At 43.2% G+C, this 25,883-nt stretch overlaps 1 protein-coding gene across 1 annotated transcript; it reads left to right on the top strand.

Moving 5' to 3' along the window:
* Positions 1-7,753: 7,753 nt before the first annotated feature.
* On the top strand, positions 7,754-25,883 carry LOC126545688 (PSME3-interacting protein). Its single transcript, XM_050193632.3, has 5 exons — positions 7,754-8,122; positions 12,869-12,967; positions 13,064-13,186; positions 21,461-21,646; positions 24,019-25,883. The coding sequence occupies exons 1-5, from the start codon at positions 7,978-7,980 to the stop codon at positions 24,246-24,248; spliced, it is 783 nt and encodes a 260-aa protein (XP_050049589.1). The 5' UTR covers positions 7,754-7,977; the 3' UTR covers positions 24,249-25,883.

The following is a 25,883-nucleotide window of genomic DNA, read 5'->3' as shown; positions in this document are numbered from 1 at the left end:
TGCGACCACGCGCGCTCTGTGGCCCTCACGGCGAAGCAGTGCCTCTTTTCATAAGGTGTCACTGCCAGCACCGATAGTACGACCGCTAACCTGCCGGATCGAATTGCCAGTGCTGAAGAAACAAATTTTTATCTTTGAAGGCGTCAAAGACCTCGGCGAGCGCCACTCGTGTTTCAAAAGATTAGCACCTTCGCAACGGCGCTTAGCAGGCGCGGCGTTCTCTCCAGGTCCGTTTGCAGGCGCAAGAAAGTGGAAACAAGGTTAGAAAAAAAAGCGGTTTGACGTTGTGAATGGATTGTAATGTCCTCCTCTCAAATCCACAGGTAACGAAATTACGACATAAAGGTATACCGGTATCACACGACCACCTCAGAGCGCAATCGAGACCAACTCGAATCGAAATTCTCGAATGTGATTGGCTCCCTCCCACAGCTTGCGCAAGTGAGCTGTTGCGAGGGGCGCGAGAGCGCAGCTGGCTTTAATAATTTGTAACGCAGCCAACGCTGATTGCGTGCGTAGACTAGAAAGTACATATCACACATCGTATTCATCAGTTGTCGAAGCATGCTCTGGACTTCGGCTCCGTCAATCTTGTCAGCAGGACGCACCGTAGAACCTTCGTCCGTATGATCCTTGCGAGAACCTATCGACGGAAGGAAAGGCCAGGCAACCTCAGCAGCATATTGCACTGGGCCAGCTCACTGTGGGCGTTCTCGCCGGCCTCGATATACCGGCAGTGATCACTTGGGCTTTCCATACGTTTTCTGGTTCTGTCGACGGTTGCGCGGACAAGATGCGGGGCGCTTGTGGAGCCTCCGGTTCATGTGGTCTGGTTGTACTGCTGGCACGCTTGTGCTTTTGCCGTGAGCGGCGTCACCGTCGGCGCACAGAAGCAGCTGCCTCTCTGCGGAAAGGGAAAGGAAACTACGCGAACAGTATAACAAGCGTCGACGCTTGTCAGGAGCACTGTTTTTGGGCGTCAAAGGTACATATGACAATGTGTTGCATGACGCCATTCTTGACGCACTTGAGGAGCTAGGAATTGGAGGTAGGATGCTTCACTGGTTAGTGAACTACCTTACAAGCCGGACCATATTTATGACGACGACAGATGGGGAGACCAGTCGTCGTCAAATCAGCAGTGGCGTACCTCAAGGAGGCGTACCCAGCCCTACGCTGTTCAATATAACCCTTATTGGACTCGCCGATATAGTGCCAGAGACTACCAGGCTGAGAAAGTTCTGCTGTGCATACGTCGGGACATGATGGTATACGCCCGGCATATGGTCGCGGAACAGGCTTCTAATGAATACATCTGTGTGACGGTAAGACATAAGCAGCGCTTGTTTTCGATCATTGGAGGCTACACACCGCCAAAAGAGAGATTTTATCGCCTACACCTCAGTTCTGTCGTGCAAATGTGCCCTGGACTACGTATAATTACCGGAGACTTTAACGCCCACCACCTATTATGGCGCAGTGTTAAATGAATAGACAGGGTGAAGAATTTACAAACTTCATACATAACGAGGGTTTGGCAACCATTAATGACGGTTGCCCTACATTTCTCTGAGGCCCGAAATGTAGTAGCTCCTCGGACCTTACATTTGTGTCGAGAAGCCTTCTACCCTCAACAACCTGGTGCACAGATCTGGAAACGCATGGTAGCGACCACATACCTACATATGTACAACTGCAATGGTTCCTTCAAGCTCCTCCACCTCTCATCCGTTGTTCTAACTGGCGAGATTATCAGACATTCGTGCACAACGCTTGCTCAAACCAATCTTCGCCGCCTCATCTAGAACGTATTATTACGACAGCTCTTTATGACACGACAAAATTCATACGCGTATCGGTAACTATAGAAGCTCGATCGACATCGAATATGAAAAACTACGAGCTGTGCGTCGTCGCGCCGAGAGGAAATACCGAAGAACGAAATCTACCTCAGACCGTGCTATCTGTCGCCGAGCTCAATGACATGTCCGTCGGCAAGTTGACAAACTGGGCACTAAGCGCTGGAGAGGATTTTGAACTTCCTTTGATCCTTGCAAGCCACTTTGTAAAATATGGCGGGTAATGCGCAACTCGCGATTTCTCCTTCAAGAAAAGTACCCATTCCGAGCTCTGCTAGTGCAATGTAAAAGCGAGGGGAGGTTGCAGAGGACTACTGCAAAATGATTGTGGCTGTAGCTTATGGTCCACATTCAATAATCGACCGACAAACCCCACCCCACCATCCACATATGACCGATCTTGACGTCATGTTCATGATGCTAGACGCTGCACTGGCTTCATCTCGAAGGTCATCAGCGGATTGGCCAGATGGCATCACATACTCTGCGCTGCGTTCTCTGGGGGAAGACGCATGCACTGTTCTCCTTTCCCTCTTCGGTGCATCATAGAGCTCAGGCTCTGTGCTGGAGAAATGAAAAAGCAGTCGTATTGTAGCGCTTCTGAAACGTCGCAAAACATCTTCCTACGGACCCATTTCCCTGGCAAGCTGCGTGGGCAAGATCATGGAGAGAATGGTGCTGGCGAGGCTAGAGTGGTTTCTCTAAAAGTACTACCTGTACCCAGACATGATAACGGGTTTTTACGCAAAGGAAGGTCCTCCACTGACAGCGGGATTTACTTTGTGTCAACTGTCGAACAGAATAAGAAGCGTCGACATTTGTCAGGAGCACTCTCTTTGGGCGTCAAAGGTACATATGACAATGTGTTGCATGACGCCATTCTTGACGCACTTGAGGATCTAGGAATTGGAGGTAGGATGCTTCACTGGTTAACTACCTTACAGGCCGGACCATGATGACGACAGATGGGGAGACCAGTCATCGTCAAATCAGCCGTGGCGTTCCTCAAGGAGGCGTGCTCAGTCCTACACTGTTCAATATAACCCTTATTGGACTCGTCGATATAGTGCCAGAGACTACCAGTATGAGCGTACGCTGACGATATCCGCATATAGGCTTCTGGTGTTTCGAGGCCACAACTTCGAGCAAGACTGTAACGTGCAGTGTCGGTCACCTCGAAGTATTTGCAGCAGCGACATCTACAATTGGCGACTGCGAAGTGTGCGGCCCTCGCATTTATGCGCAAGGGCTGCTAACACACCGCTAACAGATTACGATTGACGGCGCAGCCATACCGTACGTAAAGCACCACAGATTCTTAGGAGTGGTGATTAACCAAAACTTGTTTAAAGGTACACTAAAATATTAAAGGGACACTAAAGCGAAACAATAAATCAGTTTAGACCTAATGAAGCATTCTTTCAGAACCCTGCAGGCGGTCATATAAAAAGGATAGTCTGATTATTAGATGAGAAAATGAAGGTCCAAGTATCTGTATTTGAATTTCGCCCCGAAACCCCAGTGCCGGTACGTCAGCGTGACGTCAGGGATTCCAAAGTATGTTTTCGCATTTGGGCCGCGTTGGCTGAATAAAGGTTCCCGAAACTTGCCATGTTTAATATTTGGTTCCTTTAGAACACAATGTAGTCAATCTGTACCGCTATATATAATTAGTTGGCCCTAAAAGATGCCATCAAAATCCAAGACGTCACAGCCCCCAGGTGCGGGAACTTAAGTAGGCGTCGCCACCCGTATTTCGTTCTTGCGCTTTTTCTGGCTTACCAAACGTCTTATAGCGTTTTTGGTGTTGTAGAACGGTAATTTACTGACGCAGAAGAAATCATCTTTCACTTTAGTGTCCCTTTAAGTCAATGTGGACTGTTGAAATACCATCCAAGAAACCTCGAAACGCTTGTTTCATGCGAAGAAGAGACTTATTTTAAGAGAAAATGCGTTCTGAAGCGTCCGCGTACCTCTAGCGCAATTCAAATCGCCCGCCCTCCGATCGAGGAGTGGTGACGTCATGGTCTTATAGTGACGTTGCGCCGTCGGTGAGTAGAATAGAACGGCGTCCGCAGACGGCGCTACGGCTTTTCTGTGCAAAACGCAAACGTGCGGCCAGACACAGAGCCAAGACAGAGCCGACAGCAGCGCGAAAGCGGAACTATGGTGGCTAGCGGAAGGAAAAGCGCGCGACGATAAGCTAGTTCTTTATTTTATGACATTTTATGACACCAGCTTTGACGCTCGTTGCAATGGACGACCCTGACGACGACACATTGGCTCGCGATGCTGGGCTCGACTTCAGCTATTTAAGCACTGATGAACGTGAGCTGCTGCTGAGGGCTCGCGCTGCCGGCGTCGTTGCGTACTACTACGACGGCAACTATATGTCATGGCTGCACATATTCGTACATTTGTAGCTTTTCTTTCGTGAAAACCAAATGCCGTACTCACCGCCCCGTCTTCGACCTGCAGTTGTTCTTGCGCTTCGGAGAATGCAGGCAAGACCGACGGAACAGCGCTACGCGAAAGCATTGCTTTGAAAGGCACTCCACACGACTTCAGTAAGTCGGCGTTGAACTCGTAATCCTCTGGACGAAAGTGCAGCGAGCACACTATGCGATTTTTCGGCTCTTTGCCAACGCGCTGTGGCAGAGGTACGGCACTTAACCACCTCGAACGGAGAGGTTCACTCGTTGGCACACAGTGATAACGTTGGATTCGCCGCTGCAACTGCCCTTGGCCAAGTTCCGCGGACCGTTCGCGCATCCCACGACATCACATGGACGTGGCATTCTCGCCGCTTGTTCCAAATGCAAGTTTCGCGAGCCAGCAGAACCAGCGCAGCAAGACGCGATAACGAAACAACTGAAAATCCAAAGCGCGCGCGGCGCATAGTCGAGCGCGCAGAGTCGAGCGAAAACGAAACCTTTCGACCACCCATGCTACTGAAGGGTAACGTCAAAATGTTATTTTTCCTTAGAATCAAATGGAAGTAGACAAGTAGCATTTTCTTCCGTCTTATAACCTAATGAAATTATCTTTTAATACGAGTAGTTGAGTACTAGTGACATAAATTATGTTGAGGAGTGCCTTCGCCATCGGGCTAGTACCGGAAGGTCGCTGGGGGGTCTCAAATCGTGTCACGCATTTACCGCAATTTCTCGGTTACTAAAGCTCTGTTCGCGATTATATTGACGCCTTAGACGTTCTAGAGCATTGCTTTATCACTTTAACTTGACTTCATAGTAACGTTTAGTGTCCCTTTAAGCAACTGTCGATGCTCAAATACAAATTAAGCAGCTTCAAACATATATGCTTAAATATATAGCAAATGGGGCCCATCGGAGAGATCATTGCTTCGTATGTATGAATCACTTTTCGTAGGCTACCTACGTTACAGATTACCAATTATTACAAACATTCGCCCGTCCTGCCTAGGTACACTGGAGAGCTTACAAGCCCAAGCACTGAGAACATGCCTTGGTCTGCCACGCTGCACTTCGACAAAGGGCACGATTGCGGAAGCACGTGTACATCCTATAGACGTTTATCTCTCATGCGAACCTTTAAGGGCATATCTTTGCCTACTGACCCGCCATGAACGTCACCCTCTATCGACGATTCGCATTCTACGTAGAGACAGCACCTTCAAGGAATTTCTTCCGCGTCATGAGAGCCTCCTTCCCTCAAGTTTTACTACGGCAAAAGCAGCGGCCGTACCAGCGTGGACTTTGTCAAAAGCTGTGGTGAGCCTATCCATTCCCTGAGTCTGGAAAAAATCACGTATACCCTCATGTGGACTTCAACAACTTACTTCATATATTCTTCAGATATATGGGATAACCATATATCTGAAGAATATACCACTTCCATACATATATTTACTGACGGGTCGGTGTCAACAACCACTTTAACCGCGGCATTAGTAATACCGAATATGAGCATATTCGGCATTAAGCGCTTCCTTCTCGATCCCCAAACTACATCAACGGCAGCAGAGACTACTGCCATTCGGGAGGCAATTCGTTAAATCTCTATGCCGCCACATCAGACTTGGACTATGTTTTGTGATTCCAAGCCAAGTGATCCCTAATGATTGATTGTGCACTTAGACGAGGACCTTACTATGTCCTTGCTCAAGAAGTGATCGACCCACACGATGTCGCCTTAAGAGCTGGCCATTACATCAGGTTTCAGTGGATTCCGGGACACTGTGGCTTACATGGAAACGAACTCGCCGACGTGGAGGCAAAGATGGCCCACATTAACGCCACACTGCAGTGTCCATCCCATTTTCACGACCAGTCATAATGTCCTAGTGTATAGACTTCTGCGGGATAATACCGCAGTATATTGGTCTTCGCCAGGTCATCGTCATCGCCACCTTCACGAACTCGACCCAGAGATGAAAATACGGATACCACCCACCGTGAAAATGTGCAGTGCAAGCTTGCTTCAAATATTACGATTAGGTGTGGCCTTTAGCCGCCGCTACTTGCATCTCATCGTCCGGGGGGGCAGTCCGAATTGTGAGGAATGCGGCATTCCTGAGACGACAGAACACCTCTTGTGCAACCGCCCGCGATTTCATGTACAGAGAAAATCGCCGACACACATCTTGTCGAAATTTGTCGTTGCAGAATTGACTGAAACGTTTCTATTGTGGCCTTCGCCTGATCTTCGTCATCAGCCTGATATTCTGGAGGCTCTCAACAAATTTTTGCATGAGAGCGGACTGGATAAGAGACTTTGAATGGTCTTGGACCGTGCAGGTTTTTCACCATCTTCATCCTCATAATCAACGTCTTCGCCATTCTATCTTTCTACACACTTTCCCCTTCCCCCAACGCCGAGTATTGGTTGAGGCCCACCTCTCAGCTTTTCTCTCATAATAAATATCTATCTCTTCCCTTCCACAGGTTACGGCCCTACTGACTTGTACGGTAACCAACCAGGCACGACTATGGTTAACTTAGGTTAACCTCCCTGCCTCTCATTCTCTCTAATATCAGATGCACTTCTCTTTGCGGGAAAGGCTCCAATGTGCGTCTGTTTCCGATGTACAGGTAATATATACATGTACGACTTCGCACATGCACGATGCACAGGCAAGTTGTACAGGTAAGAGCACCACTTGATTTCTATTGCCGACATCACTTCAGTTGTTTTATTTATTTAGTTAGTTAGTTAGTTAGTTAGTTAGTTAGTTAGTTAGTTAGTTAGTTAGTTAGTTAGTTAGTTAGTTAGTTTTCAGGTATACTGGATCCAGTTGCAAGAATTGACTGCATGCAGGTACTCGTGATCACGCACATAGTTCTGTCGGTAGATGCTCGAACACCATTTATGCATGTTCATGCTGCCAGCGAAAAGAAAGTCGGTGTATACCTATCAGAAGCTTTGTTTATGTCTCTACGCCCGCCACGTTCGGTGCTGACTGCGGTGAGCCTGAACATGGCGACCGCTGTAGCAGACGACGCAGTTGTCCTCAGTGCCCTGAGCGTGCGCCTGCACCCTGCACCATATGCGATTCCATATGATTTTGCCTACCACAACACTACACATCGCCTGCAGCCAAAGTTCCCAAATGTCTCTCTCGCAACTCACGCATGCGCCCGATGCTCGGGAAGATACTAAACAGAAGCACGCTACCTCCGAAATGCCCCATGCATACCACATCGCTCGCGGTCCTTGCTACGCTCCTGACTTTTTTTAATGCGAAAGCATTATATATTAATTTTAACATTATACATATTAAAGCAATGACATTTTGTAAAAACAAAACCAATAATAATATTGCCAGCGCAAAAGAGGGCGCTAGTTAATACAACAACTCGAAGTTTATTGTACAAGAGTCTGCAAATCGACGTTGTGCGCGTGTCCACGAGTAGCGCCAAATCTTACAATAGTGGTAATGGCGGTGTAGCATAATATTTGAAGCGCAGTGCTACTTCCTAGTCAACGCCTACAACTTGCTGTTATAACAGAACGCTCATTCCCTCCTACTATACGCGTTATCGAGTGAATAAGTTGTGCGTACAGTCGTAGCTGTATCAAATGCTGCAGTAATCCTGAGGTTGTCTCTGGTGCGCACTGGGAAAAGTGCACGTTCACAATGAGTTTTGCAGGTAGCACCTCTAGCACCTCGCAGGACACGATTCCTAAGTTCAAATCGTTTGTATCTGAAAGCGAACTTCAAGAAATACGCAGGAAAAGGCAAGAAGAATGGGAAAAAGTCAGAAAGGCGGATGATCCTGTTGGTACGTGTCTAGGGTTTACTTGGTGTGCGTCGCCGGGTCGGGAGGTACTCGTGTCCATGTTTATAACGTCGCAGAAGAAATTTATGTGTCCGTACTTTACGGCGTTGCTAGTTATGGAACGAGATGTCGCAAGTGTATGGAGTAATGGAAAAAAGAAGTCAACAGCCGAGTTGTTTCTTCGCGTATTTAGTGCTCCTTGACTCGTGCACCGTCAAATTTTCGACTGGCAGTTATTGCCAAGGAAGAGGACAGTCCCTCTTCCTTACTTAACAGTGTGACGTGCTGCAAAATTCAGTCGTAATCCGCTAAAAATGCATAATTTGAAGAATAGACAAACATAAATCACGTTTATGAAATTGTGTGTGCTGTAGTATTGTATAGCAAGGCAGATGTTGATTCAATTCTGGATAGCACAGCTACTGTGGCGGGTTTTAACGCCCTCGTATAGGGGACATAGGCTGATTTGGATGCAAGGGAAAGATTGGTGTTCTTCTAGCACGTCCAACTATGTGATGACACTTGCCTTGCTGCCCCGTTTGGGCAACACTGCTCGTATATTTATGTCTAATAATGCAGACAGCTCCATATTCTTTTTACACCGATAAGTGTGCACTATTGAGCACAGTGTTGTCCACGTATAGAAATATTACTAAACCCGAAAATCGTATGACTATGAATTGGTATAGCTTTATCTGGACTAAGCTTAAAACTGCCACTCAGCTTGCAAAAGTGTTTGTACATACCTATGTCATTGAGGGCAGCGCTTTTCCATTATCCTTGCGTGGCTCAGGATCATCCTGCAACCATGATTATCCTTGCGTGGCTCGGGATCATCCTGCAACCATGATCTCTCGGGAAACCTTAAACGGCATACAAGGTGCAGCTATATGCTTAGACGAGTTGAAAATTAATGGAAAAATGAGCAAAGTGCAAAAGATGTAGGTGCAGTGCTGACTTCCGACAGTGTTTATCACGGATGCAAGGACCATATATATAGAGGTATGCATAGAAATAAAAAATTGTCTAATCAAACAAGAGAAATGAAATATAACCTTCAAGGCCACATGCTATCAATGCAAAAAAATAGTGTAGAACCTTAAGAATTTTTAGAAATGTAATCTCACTTAGTGTCAGTGCAATTGATAGGGGACTAATGCATAAACTGCCTGCTTCTACAATTTCATGCGTCAGCTGCATGCTAAGCTTTGGCAAGACCTCAGACCATTCAAAAACGAGGCACACGTCAGTAGTCACGGTAGTAAATTCTGATGTGGCCTTGGACTGTGTTTTGCACATTGTTGTGATGCTCCCTTGAACACTTATTTAATTGCCTGTCAGTTAGCCCAACATATTTCTTCCTGCAAGTCAGCAGAATCAAGTAAACCGTGGCTATGGCGCAGGGCACATAACTCATATTGTGCTTCACAGAGTATCCACTCCAATTGGCTGCTGAAAAGTTTGCAAATTGCACTTTCAAGGCTTGTAAAGTTTTTCCGGTGTGAAGAAAATACCTGTGATACCAGCATGCTGCCAAATCCTTTTCAGCCTCTGCAATACAAGGGTGGATCAGAAAGACATTGCCCCTATTTTTTATTAGCCAAAATCAAGTACATACAAGTAATTACAAATGTACACACTGTCCTACATGCCCTACACTATTTTTCCGCATAGTCAGCACATCGGTTCAGGCATTTGCCCCATTGCAGCACTAAATTTCAGATGTCCCTGTGGTAGAATTGGTACCCACGTGGCCTCTCCGTACGCTCATTGTCATTCAAGTCTTATCGGCCTTTTGCAAACTCTCAACACAACCACTTCTCAAAGCGAGGCACCTCTCCTCATACATGTGCTGCATTTCCCTGTGGATTTCAATGGGCATTCATCCCTTGCTCCATAGAAAACTAATCTCATTTTGTTGCTCGTACACCGTGGACATGTGATGCACAACCGCCATCTTTAACAACTGACAGCAGCGCCGTGTCACGGCACTACTGGCAGATAAGGCCGGGCCGGTCCAAGAAAGGTCTACCACTGGGAATGGATATGTTTGCATTTACAGCCGTAATTTCGCTAAAAAAATAGAGGCTTTCTGATTCGCCCGTGCAGAGGAGGTTGCGCTTCGGAGGATACGGGTCGGGGTAGCCCTCACTCCTGCCGTGACTAGGAAGTGGCCGCACTTTCGCCCGCTATATCCTCGTCCTGAGTGTCCGCTCTGCAAGTCGCGAAATGTTGAAGCCGACATCCACCACCTGCTGTGGGTTTGCCCTGCACTCAAACCGACGAGGCTCCGGCACCTCGCAGCAGCGGGACTCTCGCCGCATAATCTGAGCCATTACACTGCTTGGACGCAGGGACCGCATTATCGGTCCCTCTTAGACTTCATTAAGTCAGCAAATCTTTTTTCATTCATTTAATCATCCTTATTCACCCCCATCACATACCCTTGTATGCCCTGAGGCATTTATCCTCGCATCAAAAAAAAAAAAAAATACTAGAGAACGGCAAGCCGGTTCTTTTCAGCTGGTGTATGCTTTCGCCAATGGCTTCACTAGGGGGGTGCGGCGGGTGGCAGGGGTCAGACCGCTGTGGATGCAACCCACCGCCGAGGGGGTGCAGCTTGCTGTACAGCGGCTATGATGCGATCGCCACTTGTCTTTTTCTCCGCTGGTAATGCTGCTTTGCATGTTTTGTTCTTTATATCACTGCATGCTCAAATCTTGTTTAGAATAATGTGTAAAAGCTGAACCAAGTGTTTGACACAGTCATTTCCAATATCCGCGAAGGAGTCCAATAAGTTAAAACTGTTTTGATGCATTTGTTACAATACTGACACCAAGCACATTCTTGATCATGCTGAACATCCTGAACGTCCGCTGCTGAAGGTCGTTGGTGAAACAGTGCGTATTGTGCTCTGTGCCATACCTTTGGTGTACTTGATTCCGCTGACTTTTGGGAAGAAATATGTTGGGGAAATCGGCAGTTGCCTGAATGAGCTAATTTAAGGGAGCACCACAGCAATGTGTAAAACACTGCCCAAGGCCACCTGGAAATTAATTGCTGTGACTACGGCTGCATGTTCCTCTTTGAACGTTCTAAACTCTTAATGAAGCACAGCCTGCAGCTGACATGCAAATTTATAGAAGCAGGCTACATTGCGAAGCTAGGTAGTTTGTGCGTTAGATCCCCGTTACTGTGCTGACACCAGGTGAGATTACATAGCTGAATCAGATCTGACGGTTTTGCATGCACTTTTTGACTAGTTAAGATGTTTCTTTTTTTCATTTCATTTTCTTTCTGCACATGCCTCTATATACCAGGTGTCACTGAGAAGGCTCCAACCAATTTAAAAATTACCTGTGGCATATAGTATAATTCTAATCCTTGAGCTGGATGGCTTAAACAGGCAGTCATTATTTACACAAACTGAAATGCATAATTGTTTAGCAAAAATGCACTAATGAAGTTTTTAACGAATTACCTTATTGCACACATTGCAATTTACAAATTGTAATCAGGGAGTTAGAAAAGCAGATCGAATTTCGACAAGTTCTCTGGACGACACCATTTTCGAGATAATTATTCCCAAGCTTTGCAGGTAAATACAATAGGGGTCTTGTTACTTTTGTGCTTTAATGCGTAAAACAACCTTTTGTTCAAAAAGTAAGTGGAATGACAGTGTATATCTTACTGCGAGTTTGATGGCCCATATCACAAAACGATGTCATCCACAGAATTCTTTTAAAGGGGATATGCCTTGCCGTCTCACTGGCTACAATTTATAAACTGCGGTGTGTGCCATAAGGTAATTAGTTGAAAACTGAATTTGTGATTTTTTTTTAATTAGTTGATTGTGCATTTCGATTTAACGTGCAAGTAATGTCCTCCTCTTTGAGTGGACCAGATCAAGGACTAAAATTGTGACATCTACCACAGGCGATATTAAAAAAGTCTTGACAAAAATACCAGGTATATGGCCTTTGCATCACCAATAAACATTGTTAAAGTCAGTGCCATGTATGCCTCTTCCTCTGTCTCCATCTTGCACGCTGTGCTCATTTTGAGATTAAACTGTTAGGCATTACTTAGGTTACAAAATTTAGCTTCTTCTGTGTAGTTTCAAAAAGGTGGAGCTTGGCAAAAACATGCATGTTGGTGCACCACATGTGCTGCCAAGTGTCATTTAGACGAAATGAAATCGAATACCAAATCATGGTGCACACTTGAGGCACCATATGTGAAGACATTAATGAATATTGGCATCATTTGTCTAGCAGAATTTCATTGTTTTGTTTCTTGTGATGCCTAATTTGTTGAAAATTTAAATTTATAAGGATGAATTAGTTGTATTCTAGTGTGTGATCAAACTAACTGGTTTATACCCTTTCCTTTTAAACATCCTTTTAAACATATATTTTCATGGTAAACACGGCATCATGGGAAATAATGAAATTCCACTAAACAAATGATGTCAATATGAATCGAAGTCTTCCTAAATCATACCCGAAGTGTGTTCCATGATTTGCTATGGCTGTGTGGTGGTTTATTTTTGCATAGTGTGAATGCAAGACAACACTTTCATGTGGGTACTGTTATGTTGTATCGCGATAGTCTATTGCACCTTATTCCAAAAACACGAGTTAATCAGAAAAAGAGTACTGCAGGGTTTGGCATTCCATATTTTTCATATACTGTGCAAGTTGCGTGTGGTTGTGAAAATGTTGGATGTTATTTTTCATCTTCCAACAGAGGCACCTGAAGAAGAATATGACCCTCGATCATTGTTTGAAAGACTAGAAGAGCAGAGGCTGAAGAAGCAAGCAGACTATGAAGAAGCACACAAGCTCAGTAGGTTCTATTTCAGCTGCAGATAATTTTATTGATATTGATGATGTGCTGCGACTTGTGTCTAATTATGTTGTTGGATGACCTGCATCATTCTAGAGAACATGATTCGAGGCCTGGATGATGACGAGGTCACATTCCTCGAATATGTCGATATGCGGAAGCAAGAGATTGAATCGCAACGAATGAAAGAAGACATGCAAGAGATTGAGGAATATAGGATATCCTTTATATTGATCACAGAATATATGCCACCGGTGAACTGTCAAATGGTTGCAGTTTACATCTACATGGGTGCACACAAATCTGTGGAATGCATGACTGCATTAATTTTAAACACAGTACAGTTTACGTTGCTGTACTATTGGCAACAGCAATAGCAGGTTCATGTGTTTTGTGAAGAAGCACAGAAAATGAAACTGGCTGCAAAGGGAACTTTATTGGCTCTGAGTATAATGTGTTCCTCTTGTCTATGGAAAAGTGCCAAGAAAGGCATTGGGTTAGCTTTAAAAAAAGGAAGATAGAAGCCACAACATCATAACTGAAAGCTTACTTTGCATTGGATTTCCTTCACTTACTACACCCATAAAATTAATGCAATAAATATTTTAAACAAATGCAATAAATATAAATATAAACTGCAATCCAATTAACATAGGTAGCAAGGATGGTAATCTGTGAAAAGATGGCATCTAGAAGGACAAGGCACATTGTTGAAAGTTGCTGCTTGTTTTATTATAAGAATTTGGCAAGTACATATGCTGCAGCATTAAAAAGTTCCGCCTAGTTTTCTTTGTGTAAAGCCCATTCTTATGATATGCGGGATGTGTGTTGTACATTGTTCGATATTGAGGTTGTTTCTGTCGACATCAGTGAGCAGAAAGTAGCACTTTTCTTGGCAGACAAAAGTGACCAAATACACATGTGTTGTCTGTTGCTAGTTCCTTTGAATGGCTGGTTTCAATGCGTATATGAGCTCTATATCAAAGAAAGGCAGTGACTGAAATGCTTCATTTAATCGAGGTAAGAGTTAATTCACTTGCACCATCTGAACCAGTTCACTTGGTTCTGCGCCCTCAAAATGTGCCTCATGGCCTCCTCTCAACTTTGCCATTCGTTTCAAAAGGTGCAGAAAAGGTTTAGGCCTGGTTCACAACCCTGCAGGTTCATAATTTTTCTGCACCATCCCTTACTGGTGGTGTTGACTTGGTGCATACTTCAGCAGACAACGCAGCACATAGGTGTAAACATTGCTAAGTGCCACTTATGCATATATGTTGTGTCTACACAACACGGGGTATATTGTGCACATGTATTCTAGAATGATGTGTATATGCCGTAGCCTGCAATTCAGTGTTTGTGCTGGTCAAAGCAACACTACTTCAGGTTAAACAACTTGTCTCTGTCAATCTATCAGTGCTGGTGGTTTTATTTATGTGTTGCCCTGTAAAACTGAGGAAAGGAAATGAGAAGAAAAATTCACGTGTTTGCCAGCGAAAACATAATTTAATCTACGATATTGCTGCATGCGTGTGGTATTTCATTGTTTGAACGAGGTGCATGGGCGCCGTCATTCGAGAAAAGAGGAGGAAGAACGAACTAAGCTCGCGCTGCGAATCAAACTGGTCAGCGCTGCAACCGCTGTTGTAAATATAACCTGCAAATAGTTGCTCGTCTTACTGACTTGTCCTTCGCGTAACAATATTGACTTTCTACGGTGCACATTGCTTTTAGAATTTTGCCTGATTGTTCTGTAGCATAAGAACAGTTACCCATTAACTGAACACACAGCATGTATTTACTTCTTCTGTCATTGGCAGGGCCAACCATGCAGTTCCAGTCTTTTACACATTTCTATGCTTTTTTTTTTCCCCCAACACAAATGTGAGATTGCCACTTTTTAAGACCAAACACCTCATAAACCGATCACTGTGGTTCTGGACCCGTTACTGTGCTGTACCCTCCCTCTACCTTATTAGGATGGTGCACGTTAAGCAGACAAACAGAAGGCCTGCACCGCAGCTACACCTTGGCAGTTGTCTCAAGGGTCGCACTGCACCTACACTGCTGAACTCCAGCTCACAATTTCTGAACATCTCGTGCACTGCCATAAACTGGTTCACATAAGTGCATGGGCAATGAACCTACATTAAGTAAAATTGATGCTGTGTTTCATAAAAATACAAGAAATTCACTTTTTTTTATAATTGGGTAATTATTGTCCATGTAACATGATTGCTGTAGCAACATATTCTTAACTATCAATGCCTTAGTTTTCTTGCTGCATTCAAGCTGGGCAAATTGAATTATGCGCTGAAATTGTTCAAGTAGGGTCATTCCATGCGAAACGTCCCAGACACCAAAAGTGACCATCATTGATTTTCTTGAAAAAAGTTGGGCTAGATGGTTACTATGTGAATAAGGTTTCACTAAAGTATTTTCGTTGCAAAATATGTTTTGATCACGTGAGTGCTCTTTGAGATTTCCACAAAGAAGCAAAAGTTGGCTGGAGGTACATATTTTTTCATCAGGTCTGAAACTAGGTGCAATAACAAATTTATTTTGGGCCATTGTATTGACATCCTTCTGTCATGTGATGTCATAATTGAATGCATTTTGGAATTTTCCATGATTATTTGGCTCAGTAAAAAAAAAAGCAACAGAAGTTGCGTTGTCATAAATTTTTTTTTGTAAACTGCGTTATTTTTTCAGCTACCATAATTTTTCTCCCTTTTTGCGTGTTGCAATAGTGTATGCTAAAGATAATTCGGAATTATAAGTAAATACATTTTTTGAGAAAAATACCTCCAAAGTTGGCAAGAAATGAATTTTATGTGATATTCAAGCCAAGTTTAAGCATTGAGGCCCTCCAGATAAAAATATGTCAGATAGCTCAATATGCCCACCGACCTCTTATCTTGCGATTTAGAAATTTTTCGAGTAAACTTTGTCTGAAGCAAGAAAAAAATTTTTGATACAGCAACCAATATCGCCAGTAGGCACACTGCATATGTGCCGCAGCTCTCCTCGTCATCTGCTTGTCATCGTCTGCGTGTCGTCTGCTCTTCTCGTCGTCTGCCGCCCCGCAGAGAGCAGCTAGTATACGGGGTGCTCATTTTTCAGTTTTATGTGATTTTTAAAAATCGCCTGATGCAGATACCACAATTCTAGTCCTTGAGCTGGATTGTTCAGTTAGGCGGACATAACTTGCACCAAAATCGAAACACATATTCAACGAAATAACTAATGTTCACTTATTAACTTTCTAATTAGTTATTATATGGCACATATTGAAATTTATTAATTGTAGCCAGTGAGATTGTCAGATGTATTCATTTAGAATGAATTTGCAGAATGACAGCGATTTTGAGATATTATTTCCCAAAGTATGGGACGAAATACAGTTACTTTCATGCTTGAATGCATAAAAGTGCGTTTTGTTAAAAAATGTAAGCTGACCAACAGTGAATTTTTACGGTGAGTTTAATAGCGCATATCTCGAAACTGGTGGCATTCTAGAAAATTATTCGAAGTGGATATGCCTGACAATCTCACCGGCTACAATTTGTAAATTTCAATGTGTGCCATACAATAATTAATTAGGGGGTTAATTAGTGAACATTAGTTATTTCGTTGAATATGTTTCGATTTTTGGTGCAAGTAATGTCCGCCTCTCTGAACAATACAGCTCAAGGGCTAGAATTGTGGTATCTGCAACAGGCGACTTTTAAAAATTCCATAAAACTGAAAAGTGGTCACCCTGTATACTAGCCGTCATCTGGTGGCAGATGACGAAGAGCAGAGCAGATGACGAGAGCACAGACGACGAGAGTGGTACACAGTGCCTGCTGGTGATATTTGTTGTTGACTTCAAAAATTGTTTTCTCGCTTCAGACAAAATGTACTCGAACGAAAATTTCTGATTCACAAACTAAGAGGTCAGTGCATATATTGAGCTATCTGACATATTCTTATCTGGAGGGACTTAATGCTTAAATTTGGCTTGAATATCACAACAAATTCATTTCTTGCCAGCTTTGCAGATATTTTTCTCAAAAAATATATTTCTTATTTCCAAATTATTTTTACATACACTATCGTAACAGGCAAAAATGGCGAAAAATTGTGGTAGCTGAAAGAATAACGCAGCTTATGGGAAAATTTTCTGAAAATGCAACTTTTATTGCTTTTTTACTGAGCCAAATAAACACGGAAAATTCTAAAATGCATTCAATTATGATGTCATATGAAAGAAGGATGCCAATACAATGGTCTAAAATAAAATTTGTAGTTGTACCTCGTTTCAGACCTGATTAAAAATATGTACCTCCAACCAACTTTTGCTCCTTTGCGGAAATCTCTAAGAGCGCTCACGTGGTCAAAACATTTTTTGCAACGAAAATACTTCGATGAAACATTATTCACACAATAGCCATCTAGCCCAACTTTTTTCAAGAAAGTCAATGATGGTCACTTTTGGTGTCTGGGGCATTTCGCATGGAATGACCCAGTAAATAACTGCTGCTGCCTTTCATGGGTGTTTTGATGAGGGAATGTTGATAGAGAACTGACCTCACCTCGAAGGCCTTCCCTGCACAACTCATCCAGCTAGCATTTTTTTCTCTGTTGTTTAATAGTGCTGTATACATAGGTTATGAGGGTGACTGCGTGGATATAAATTCCTTTTGGCATCAATCTGCACAACCTTCATTTCCAATGCTAATGCGAATTTACCATGTCCATCATGATGGTTCTAATTTGAGGTGTTCTGCTAAGCAAGATCAGTCAATAAGAAAGCTTCCTGTTCAATTTTCTTGCTTTCTTTCATTTGGTCTTGATGGTAAATGTCGTATTCAACTCAGGAGGTATTGAGTTAAATTTGTGGGTTGAGAGACATATTGAAAGGCTGCATTTTGAGTGTATATAAAGGTCTCATTCACTTCCGGCCCCATGTGGCAGTTATCCCACTGTGTGTAGGCAAGGTGGTTCCCATGCATGTAAATGTTCGTCTACACTTCCTCGATCACAATTTAGCAGAGCTGCATCGTCTGTTGCTTTGCTGCATTCAGTGTCGCAGTCTTTGGAGTTATACAGCTGTAAGTCTGTCTTGCTTGCACAAGAGCTGCATTCAACCCTTGTATGGAAAAGTCGTACTGGCAAGTTGAAGCACACAACAGCATACCTGCTGCATCAACTCTCCCAGATATTCTGTAAACTTTGCAAATTCAGGCTCATTCAATGATTTTACTAATGTTGTGTCAAGCTTTATGAAAAATATATTTTGTTTGCAAAAAAGTTTAAAAGGTGTTGAAAGATGTGGTGGCACAAGTTGCAAGTGATGCATGCAAAAAAAAAAATTGTGATGGTACCTGCATCGTCCTGTTGCAACAGTGTAAAGCACCATATAATACAAGCACAGCTTCCCATGTACTTCTTAGTGCTCACAGCTGAGGTTCCTCAGGTTTGCATTGATAATGCTCTGGATCCCGCGAGTTCCTCACACTGATGCTGAATGGATATTTAGCACTGCAAACAAGACTTGAACGGAGTTTCGCTTGTCTGTATCTGGCTATACCCTTCGAAGTCCTCTGATGGTGAAAGGGTATCAGAGAGATAGTACTTGCTTCTAGCACCTTTATTTAAACAAGTTCTTGAAGCAGGCAAACTTGGCATTAGCAAAGTCGCTGTAAAAGTCACTGCGGTCTCAAAACATGTTGCTTATCAGTTCCACTCTTTCCTACTGCTTGTGTGCTGCATCTAAAGGTAAAACAGCATTAATAAAGTGTTTATGTATCCCATAAAAAGTGTGTGTTTAGGGCAAACTTTAAAAAAAGAAGTCGTTCATCCCCCCTCCTCCCATATGCCCCGGTGATGTGTTCGTGGGATTTTTATTCATTTTAAGTTAACAGTTTGGCAAGTCGGCGGCAGGCCCCATCTTTAGAGCAGGGTGGATCCTGCTACGATAGGGATATCTGGTTACCTGGTGGCCTATGCTATCACAGTTGAGAATTCTTTCTTCACTGCTCATTCCCTCGGTATGCCGGACAGTAGATGGGAAAGTAGCGGCCATAGTACGTTTCTTAACTAAAAGGAACCCATGACATGGTCATTGAACTATTTGTTTATCTAGTTTATCCTTGTAGCAGACTACAGGAGCCAATATGGTTATACACTTATAAGGCTCTCATGCGCACATCTTAAAATCATTGCCTGTGAGCCCCTCCCACCAATAGCAACCGCCGTTTTGGCATCGCTTGTGTGGCATCTAGAAGTGCAGGGTCACATATGGAGCCATGACTGTATCACCTGCTCTAAAACATTTCAAAACCATTTACGTACCATGGCAGCACCGCATGCCTGCTGCTGTGCGAGTGTGTCTTGTACCGACTGCCTAGATGCACATGTGAAAACAAAACCACACTTGTACTGCACGCATTGACCAGGGAGAACACACTTTGTTTCATTTCCTGTCAGTGTTGAGTGTTGCCAGACTGCTGTATAGTTCAATTACGATATAAAAAAATATAATTTGCAATTACAAATTTTTTCCCGCACTGAATGTCATCATCATCAGCCTATTTTATGTCCACTGCAGGATGAAGGCCTCTCCTTGTGATCTCCAATTACCACTGTCCTGCACCAACCAATTCCAGCTACCACCTGTGAATTTCTTAATTTCATCACCCCACCTCGTCTTCTGCCGTCCTCGACTGTGCTTCCCTTCTCTTTGCACCCATTCTGTAACCCTAAAGGTCTACCGGTTATCTAACTTACGCATTATGTGACCTGCCGAGCTCCATTTCTTTCTCTGAATGTCAATTAGAATATCTGCTATCCCTATTCGCTCTCTGATCCACACCGCTCTCTTCCTGTCTCTTAATGTTATGCCTAACATTCTTCGTTCCATCGCTCTTTGCACAGTCCTTAACTCGAAGTCTCAAAGTTTCTGCCCCATATGTCAGCACCGGTAGAATGCATTGATTGTACACCTTTCTTCTTAATAATAATGGTAAGCTTCCAGTCAGGATCTGACAATGTCTGCCGTATGCGCTCCAGCCCATTTTTATTCTTCTGTAAATTTCCTTCTCATGATCAGGGTCCCCTGTGAGTAATTGACCTAGGTAAACTTACTGCTTCACAGACTCTAGAGGCTGAATGGCGATTGTGAACTATTCCCTTGCCCGGCTATTGTTGTGCTCAAGTTTTACCAGCTTGCTGTGGGATGCATATCATGGCTTAGTGTGCAGTGCATAAATGAAGCTAAAAAATTTTGATGTCACGGCCACCTTAAATAAACTTATTAAATTTTTCATTACTGGCTTTAAGGCTAACGTTGCAAAGGCAATGTTGCAAGTGGTCACCATGGGAGGCTGAAACAATTCACGCAGTTTCAAGAGACATTCATTGCTTAGGTACTTGTCGACAATTTTTTACCTTTCTCCATCCCAGTTGTACATGTCACACTCTCGCAGCTCCAGTACACTGTGCACCCACTTACAGAATTAGAGTATGAAAAGGCAAAAAATTGATGAACATCTGAGCAATTATTGGCTCATACGAAATTGCATGTGTTGCTCTCGCCTTCCACGGTGACCTCCTGAAATACTGGCTCTGCACCATAGTACTTACAGCGAGTAATTAAAACAATTGAGTAACCAATTTTTGGCAATTAGGCAATATCTGGCAACTACTTGCCCATCCAGTGTGTGCCACTCTGAGGGAACAAGCAATGAGGAAGAATCCTCATATTGTGAGGTCCTTCTTTATAATAAATCTGTTGACACTTTAAGAACAGGTCTCTTACTTAATGCTTTAGCATTTTCAGGAGTTGAAGAGGAAACACCCTTTGCTGCAGCCACTGAAACTGTTTTGCAAAACAAAAGAGGGAGCCATCAGTGTTCCCATTTGGGCTCCCTTCTGTGTGCTCGCCAAGAACAATGCTGCTTAGCTTCTGTTACCTGACAAGAACTGATTTATTCACCATTACATGATGCTGACACTCCGTAGATGTAACAGGTTGTTGTCCTTTAATTAAAAAACACATTTCATTTGTCAGAAAAATCTTGCAGTTCGTTCAAGTGGCACTGAAGTTGTCTAAAAAATTTCCAGGAATACCAGGGGTTCTCAATATTGTGTAGGAATCTAAACATATCAAGGTGAGAGCTCATAACTGCTGTTAGCTATAAATTGGTTGAAAGGAATGAAGTCATTAAAGCTGAGGCTTTCTTTTTTTCATAGCTTCTGGAAGTCCGTGCAGCAAAAGATTCATAGAGTAATGTTTGCAACTGCTGTAACATATAAAAAGTTGGTCAGCGCCTCCTCAATCCTCCTTGTACTACTATTTTTTTTTGTTTACCTAGTGCATTTAGTCGTTTTATTGTACTTGTGCTTTAAATCTGTTTTACCTTATAGTCATTGGGCCAGGATATTCTTTGTGGCTTGCACTTGCATGTTGTTTAAATAAGTGTCTGTAAAGATGCCTTGACTTGACACACAAAGCTGTTGCCACACTATCTGAAGAGGCGTTGGAAGCAAAAAGGCTAGAAATAAAAAAAGGTACTGCAGCTGCTACCACACCTGGTCAAGGAAAGAAAAGCCAGCTGTCTCTGCTGTCAGGTGCTGTGAAGCGGAAGTGTGCAGACTCAACTGATGTGGAAAAGAAGCAGCGCACAAACAGTTCTGGTATGCATTTATTCTGCAACTTTATTTCAAAGCAATGTTACAACTACACTCTTAAACAAATGTACACCTTTTGGGGTGTATATTTGCCACAGAACGATAATCGTCATCTGTCTTGCTTGCGTTTTCTTCCTTGAAAACGCTGCGCTCGCTACTTTTCTGTCGAGAATGCTCTGTCATGCTGATAACGGGCATGCTGTTCGTGACTTGGGAGTACCGGGCTTGCCGTGTTAAAGAAAGGAAATGCGGACAAGACAGATGACGATTATTGTTGTGTGGCAAAAGGGTGTAATGTTGTTTAAGAGTGTAGCCCCAAAAGTTTTTTTGCGTGCTAATTCTAGTTTTGGGGATATTTTTAGGAACTTCAAAAAGTATTCCTTGTTGTAGTCACTACATAAAGAATCATACACTTTTTAATAAGTTGACAGCATATTGAGTGATCTATTTTGGGCATGCAAACTCAGTTACTCAGTGTTAAAATTGAGAAATGAGTTTTAAATTGCCAATAACCTTTATTTGCCTGAAGCCCCTGTTAACACAGGCACTATGTAGACATTCTTGAAGTGTAGATATGTCTATGTAGCTAAGTGCTACCAGTATTGTTTTTACACTTGAACTGTTCTACTTTGTCACATGGGCAAAATTTCCATAATTCCAAAAAAAACGTTTCTTGCCGTTAAGCGTCATTTGGCAGGCTGTCGCATGAGTGTCTCGTGACACACTGCAGAACGAACTTGCCAGCAAGAGTGTCGGATGATCTTGCTTCACTTTTAGCGTGTGTAGCCTCAGTAGCAATCCTTGAAAAGAAACTAAAATAATAGTCACTGCAGAGTTTGTAGTAATTATAGAAGACATTCTTTGTTTAGCAATATTACTGACAGCTGACAAGCAGCTTCGAGGGTTTATGACATGCAGGCCAATAAGTGGTCTACTCAAGAAGCCCGCTTATTATAACGCCACATGTCACTTGTATTCATGGTCTCTAGTTGGGTTCCATTTACTCAGTACATCTTTCTGCTATTTTTAACTCCACTACCCCCACCCCCTTTTGTTCTTCCTTGTCCTCTTCATCCTAAACTCTCCCATCCCCTACTCCTATCACTTTTTATTGCTTCATCCTTGTAGCATCAACAGCACAGGCCCCACAATTTGAGCAGGAAATATAGCAGTTACTTGCTTTAGCACAGATGTTAACTGATAGTGCATTTATTGCTGCTTACTTTACCTTTTGCACTTCATTACATTTGTCATGTGCACAAACAGAATTGAACCTTGTATTTACACATGCCTGCAAGTAGTCATGAGGGCACAAGCTGTAAATGTGACTGAAGTGTAGTCAACCATTGTGTAAAATTCCAGTGTCTGTTTCCAAGAGCAAGGTCCCTCTTTTACGTATTGTACAGACTGAGATTGCTTCTCTTAAACCAGCATAAATTATCTCTCTCAAGAGCAAAGTGCACCTTTAACTTTCTTTCCCCTAGAAGAAACTTCTACAAATGCCACCCATGCCTTCTTGTCATGGGAGTTGAATTGTATCTTCCGAGATTTAAGGTATCATATCTGCATGTAAATAATGCGACCATGAACATAATGCAAGATGAGACTTGCGGTCTCTCAGAAAAAGAAATGTATTAAGCATAAATGTGGATGCTGGTAGGGCGTTGTTCATGATTACTACAAACAGCTGTCGTAAAATAAAGTGAAAGGACAAGTGTATGCACCGTTTACTCTTGACTTCTGTCGTCATTGTCACTGTCAGCAAGAAGGGCATCGTCCTGCATGCCACCAAAGTTATTGGACAGGCAGCACTACAAGAATGCTTGTGACACAATCAAATATGGTGAAGCCTTTTACACACTGTGCGGTGATACAAAATGTGACTTAGACTCTTCACTTGATGCACCTGCACAAAGCGCCAATCATGTTGCTCAAGGCTGCAATTAATACGCTGTAGCCACATTGATGCAGTACTAGCAGAGTTTCAAATTAGCAGAATAAAGACAGCAACGAAGTTCAGAAGGGAGACTCCCAGCTCGCACGCTCTTGCGCGAGGTGTAGTAGCAGCGCTAGAGAAATAAAGTTAAAAAAAAAAAAAGCTCCATATTCGTGTTGCAAACCTGAATGAGGTGCCTTCCGAGTCCAGAAGTTTTGAAGAAAAGTGCATGTTCCTGCAAATATGGCATCCAACAGGAGTTGTGTGTTACCGTCTGCCCTTGCTACAAAATTTATGCTTTGGCACCACATACACAGGAAGTAGGATATTTGGCTGCTCATTTTATTCATGCAGTCACTTTGTGTGTTGCTGTGCTCCAAGATGGTGCTGCAGGTGCTTTGCTGAATCCTAGCTGAGCCACACATTGATGCTCTTTGTGAAGGTGACGGTGACGAAGAACGGAGCCAGTCGCCTGACGAACGAGTGCGAATGCAAGCTCCAGTGACTGCACTCCGTTGTCTTGGCGTCCTCCCTGGCCTCGGTGTATACACAGACAGCAGTGATTCGGAGAACTCATCATTCAGTGACGAAGCTGACTTAGAGCTGGACCTTGTGGGGCGGAGACGCCAGGCACCCATACATCAGGCTGACCGCTCCCCGAAACCCAACTAGGCCCTGCTTGTTCCATTCCACTGTGCTGCCGTATTCGCCAGGAATGAGCCGAAGTGCAGGACTCTGTGTGAACATGTGCAGTTTTTAGTGTCAGATCTGCAGTTACACATGCACTAACATCGGTTATGTGGATGATAGGATGCCGTTATAATGAATTGACCTCATGGAATGCAGTGGCAGCTACCTGCTGCATCAGCTCAGAGGGAAAATAGGAAAAGAAATAAGAGCACTGCTCTGTTGGGTGTTTCAGAAGGTTATAAGGGGATTAATATCAACTCAAGGATGCAACATGAAAGTTAAAAAGGTGCTACTCATCCATTCTGGTTTATAGTGTGATTAAAAAATAAGGTAAATTTCCATCAGTACCAATAATAATAGCATTCACAGTTGAGATATTTTTATCCACGGTTATAGTCGTGTTGCTAAGAAAAGGGCAATGCTTGTAATGTTTCCTGTATTTGCCTCAAATGTGCAAGAGCTGTGTCAAGTCTCTTGCGCATGCTAAGAACTGGTACAATGGGTGGTAGCTGTCAAGGCAAATCGTACCACATTTGCCGCAACAAGTACACTGATGTGGGCTTTGCCCATTTCAGCAACTACAGTACGAACTGTCCATGAGGTTTCAAGCCAAATATGTTGACTGCGGAGAAATGGTTCTATGCATGCTTGATGCTGACAGTTTTGACATGCTTGGCACTCTCATCATCGATATGCTTACTGTCACTGCTGTATAGTGCTTTTCCTGTGACTGTGCTAACCAGGTATTCATAATATTGCCAGCTAGTATGATTGTGGCACGAGGTATGCCAAGTGCTTTTATTTCGTCACCTCAGCATGTGGGCAAATGTTGAAGGGAGTGCTGTTTTGGAAAATGTAGCAAGGGGCAGTGTCATGCCTAATAACTTTTTTGCTGGTATTTTGACTGCACTGAGTGGTCCTTCAACATTTTGCAAGAGTGTGACCAAGGAAGTTTAAAAAAACATTGCTGGAGTGGCAGCCCCCACTGGTTCTTACTAGCACAGGTGAAGCCAGAGTTTGTCTATAATTCTTTGAAGAAAGGCCGCAACAGTTGAAATCCGCTCGTAGCTCACTTGCTTTTGGTCACTTGTAAATGCTAGGCTAATTGGAAAATAAAAGCTCAGAGTTTTGGGCTAAAAAATATTACTTTTGGCTGCGTACTAATACATGATGTGCTACAAAATTTGTGAACAGAGTTTAGGTTCCTTTTTTTTTTCAAACCAGTAACAGAAAAAAAGATGCCGAACAATATGTGTATGGCAAAATTAACCATCTTAGATAGCATGGGGTGGGAAGAAAGTGTTTTGTATATTTTCCGCTATTTGCTAACATTGCCTCGTGCCCAGTTAGGGTGGTGACGGTCAGGCTTCACATTGGAGACGTCATCTCCACTCCAGCAATTTTTTTAAAACCTTGAGTTTGACTAAGAGCGCTCTTGTTCTTGTTTTAGTTTTACCAGAAATGGTAGGTATTAACTGATGCAAGTTGGAAAGCTTCATGCAAGTTTCAAACATTTTAATTAGTGTGTCAGGTGTTGTGCAAGTAATTTATCACATTTCAGATCTAGAAAATTGTTGACACAATTTCGCAAAGGACACATAAAAGTGAAGCACCATT

This window comes from Dermacentor andersoni, chromosome 1 (genome assembly GCF_023375885.2).
Source record: "Dermacentor andersoni chromosome 1, qqDerAnde1_hic_scaffold, whole genome shotgun sequence".
NCBI lineage: Eukaryota > Metazoa > Arthropoda > Arachnida > Ixodida > Ixodidae > Dermacentor > Dermacentor andersoni.
The sequence above is the reverse complement of the archived record's forward strand: the minus strand, read 5'-3'. Positions and strand labels throughout refer to the sequence as shown.

Excerpts from the sequence above, each read along its gene's own strand:
- LOC126545688 (XM_050193632.3), top strand. The coding sequence starts at position 7,978 with ATGAGTTTTGCAGGTAGCACCTCTAGCACCTCGCAGGACACGATTCCT. Across the intron at positions 8,123-12,868 it reads AAAGGCGGATGATCCTGTTG|AGGCACCTGAAGAAGAATAT; the intron begins GTACGTGTCTAG and ends ATCTTCCAACAG. Across the intron at positions 12,968-13,063 it reads TGAAGAAGCACACAAGCTCA|AGAACATGATTCGAGGCCTG; the intron begins GTAGGTTCTATT and ends GCATCATTCTAG.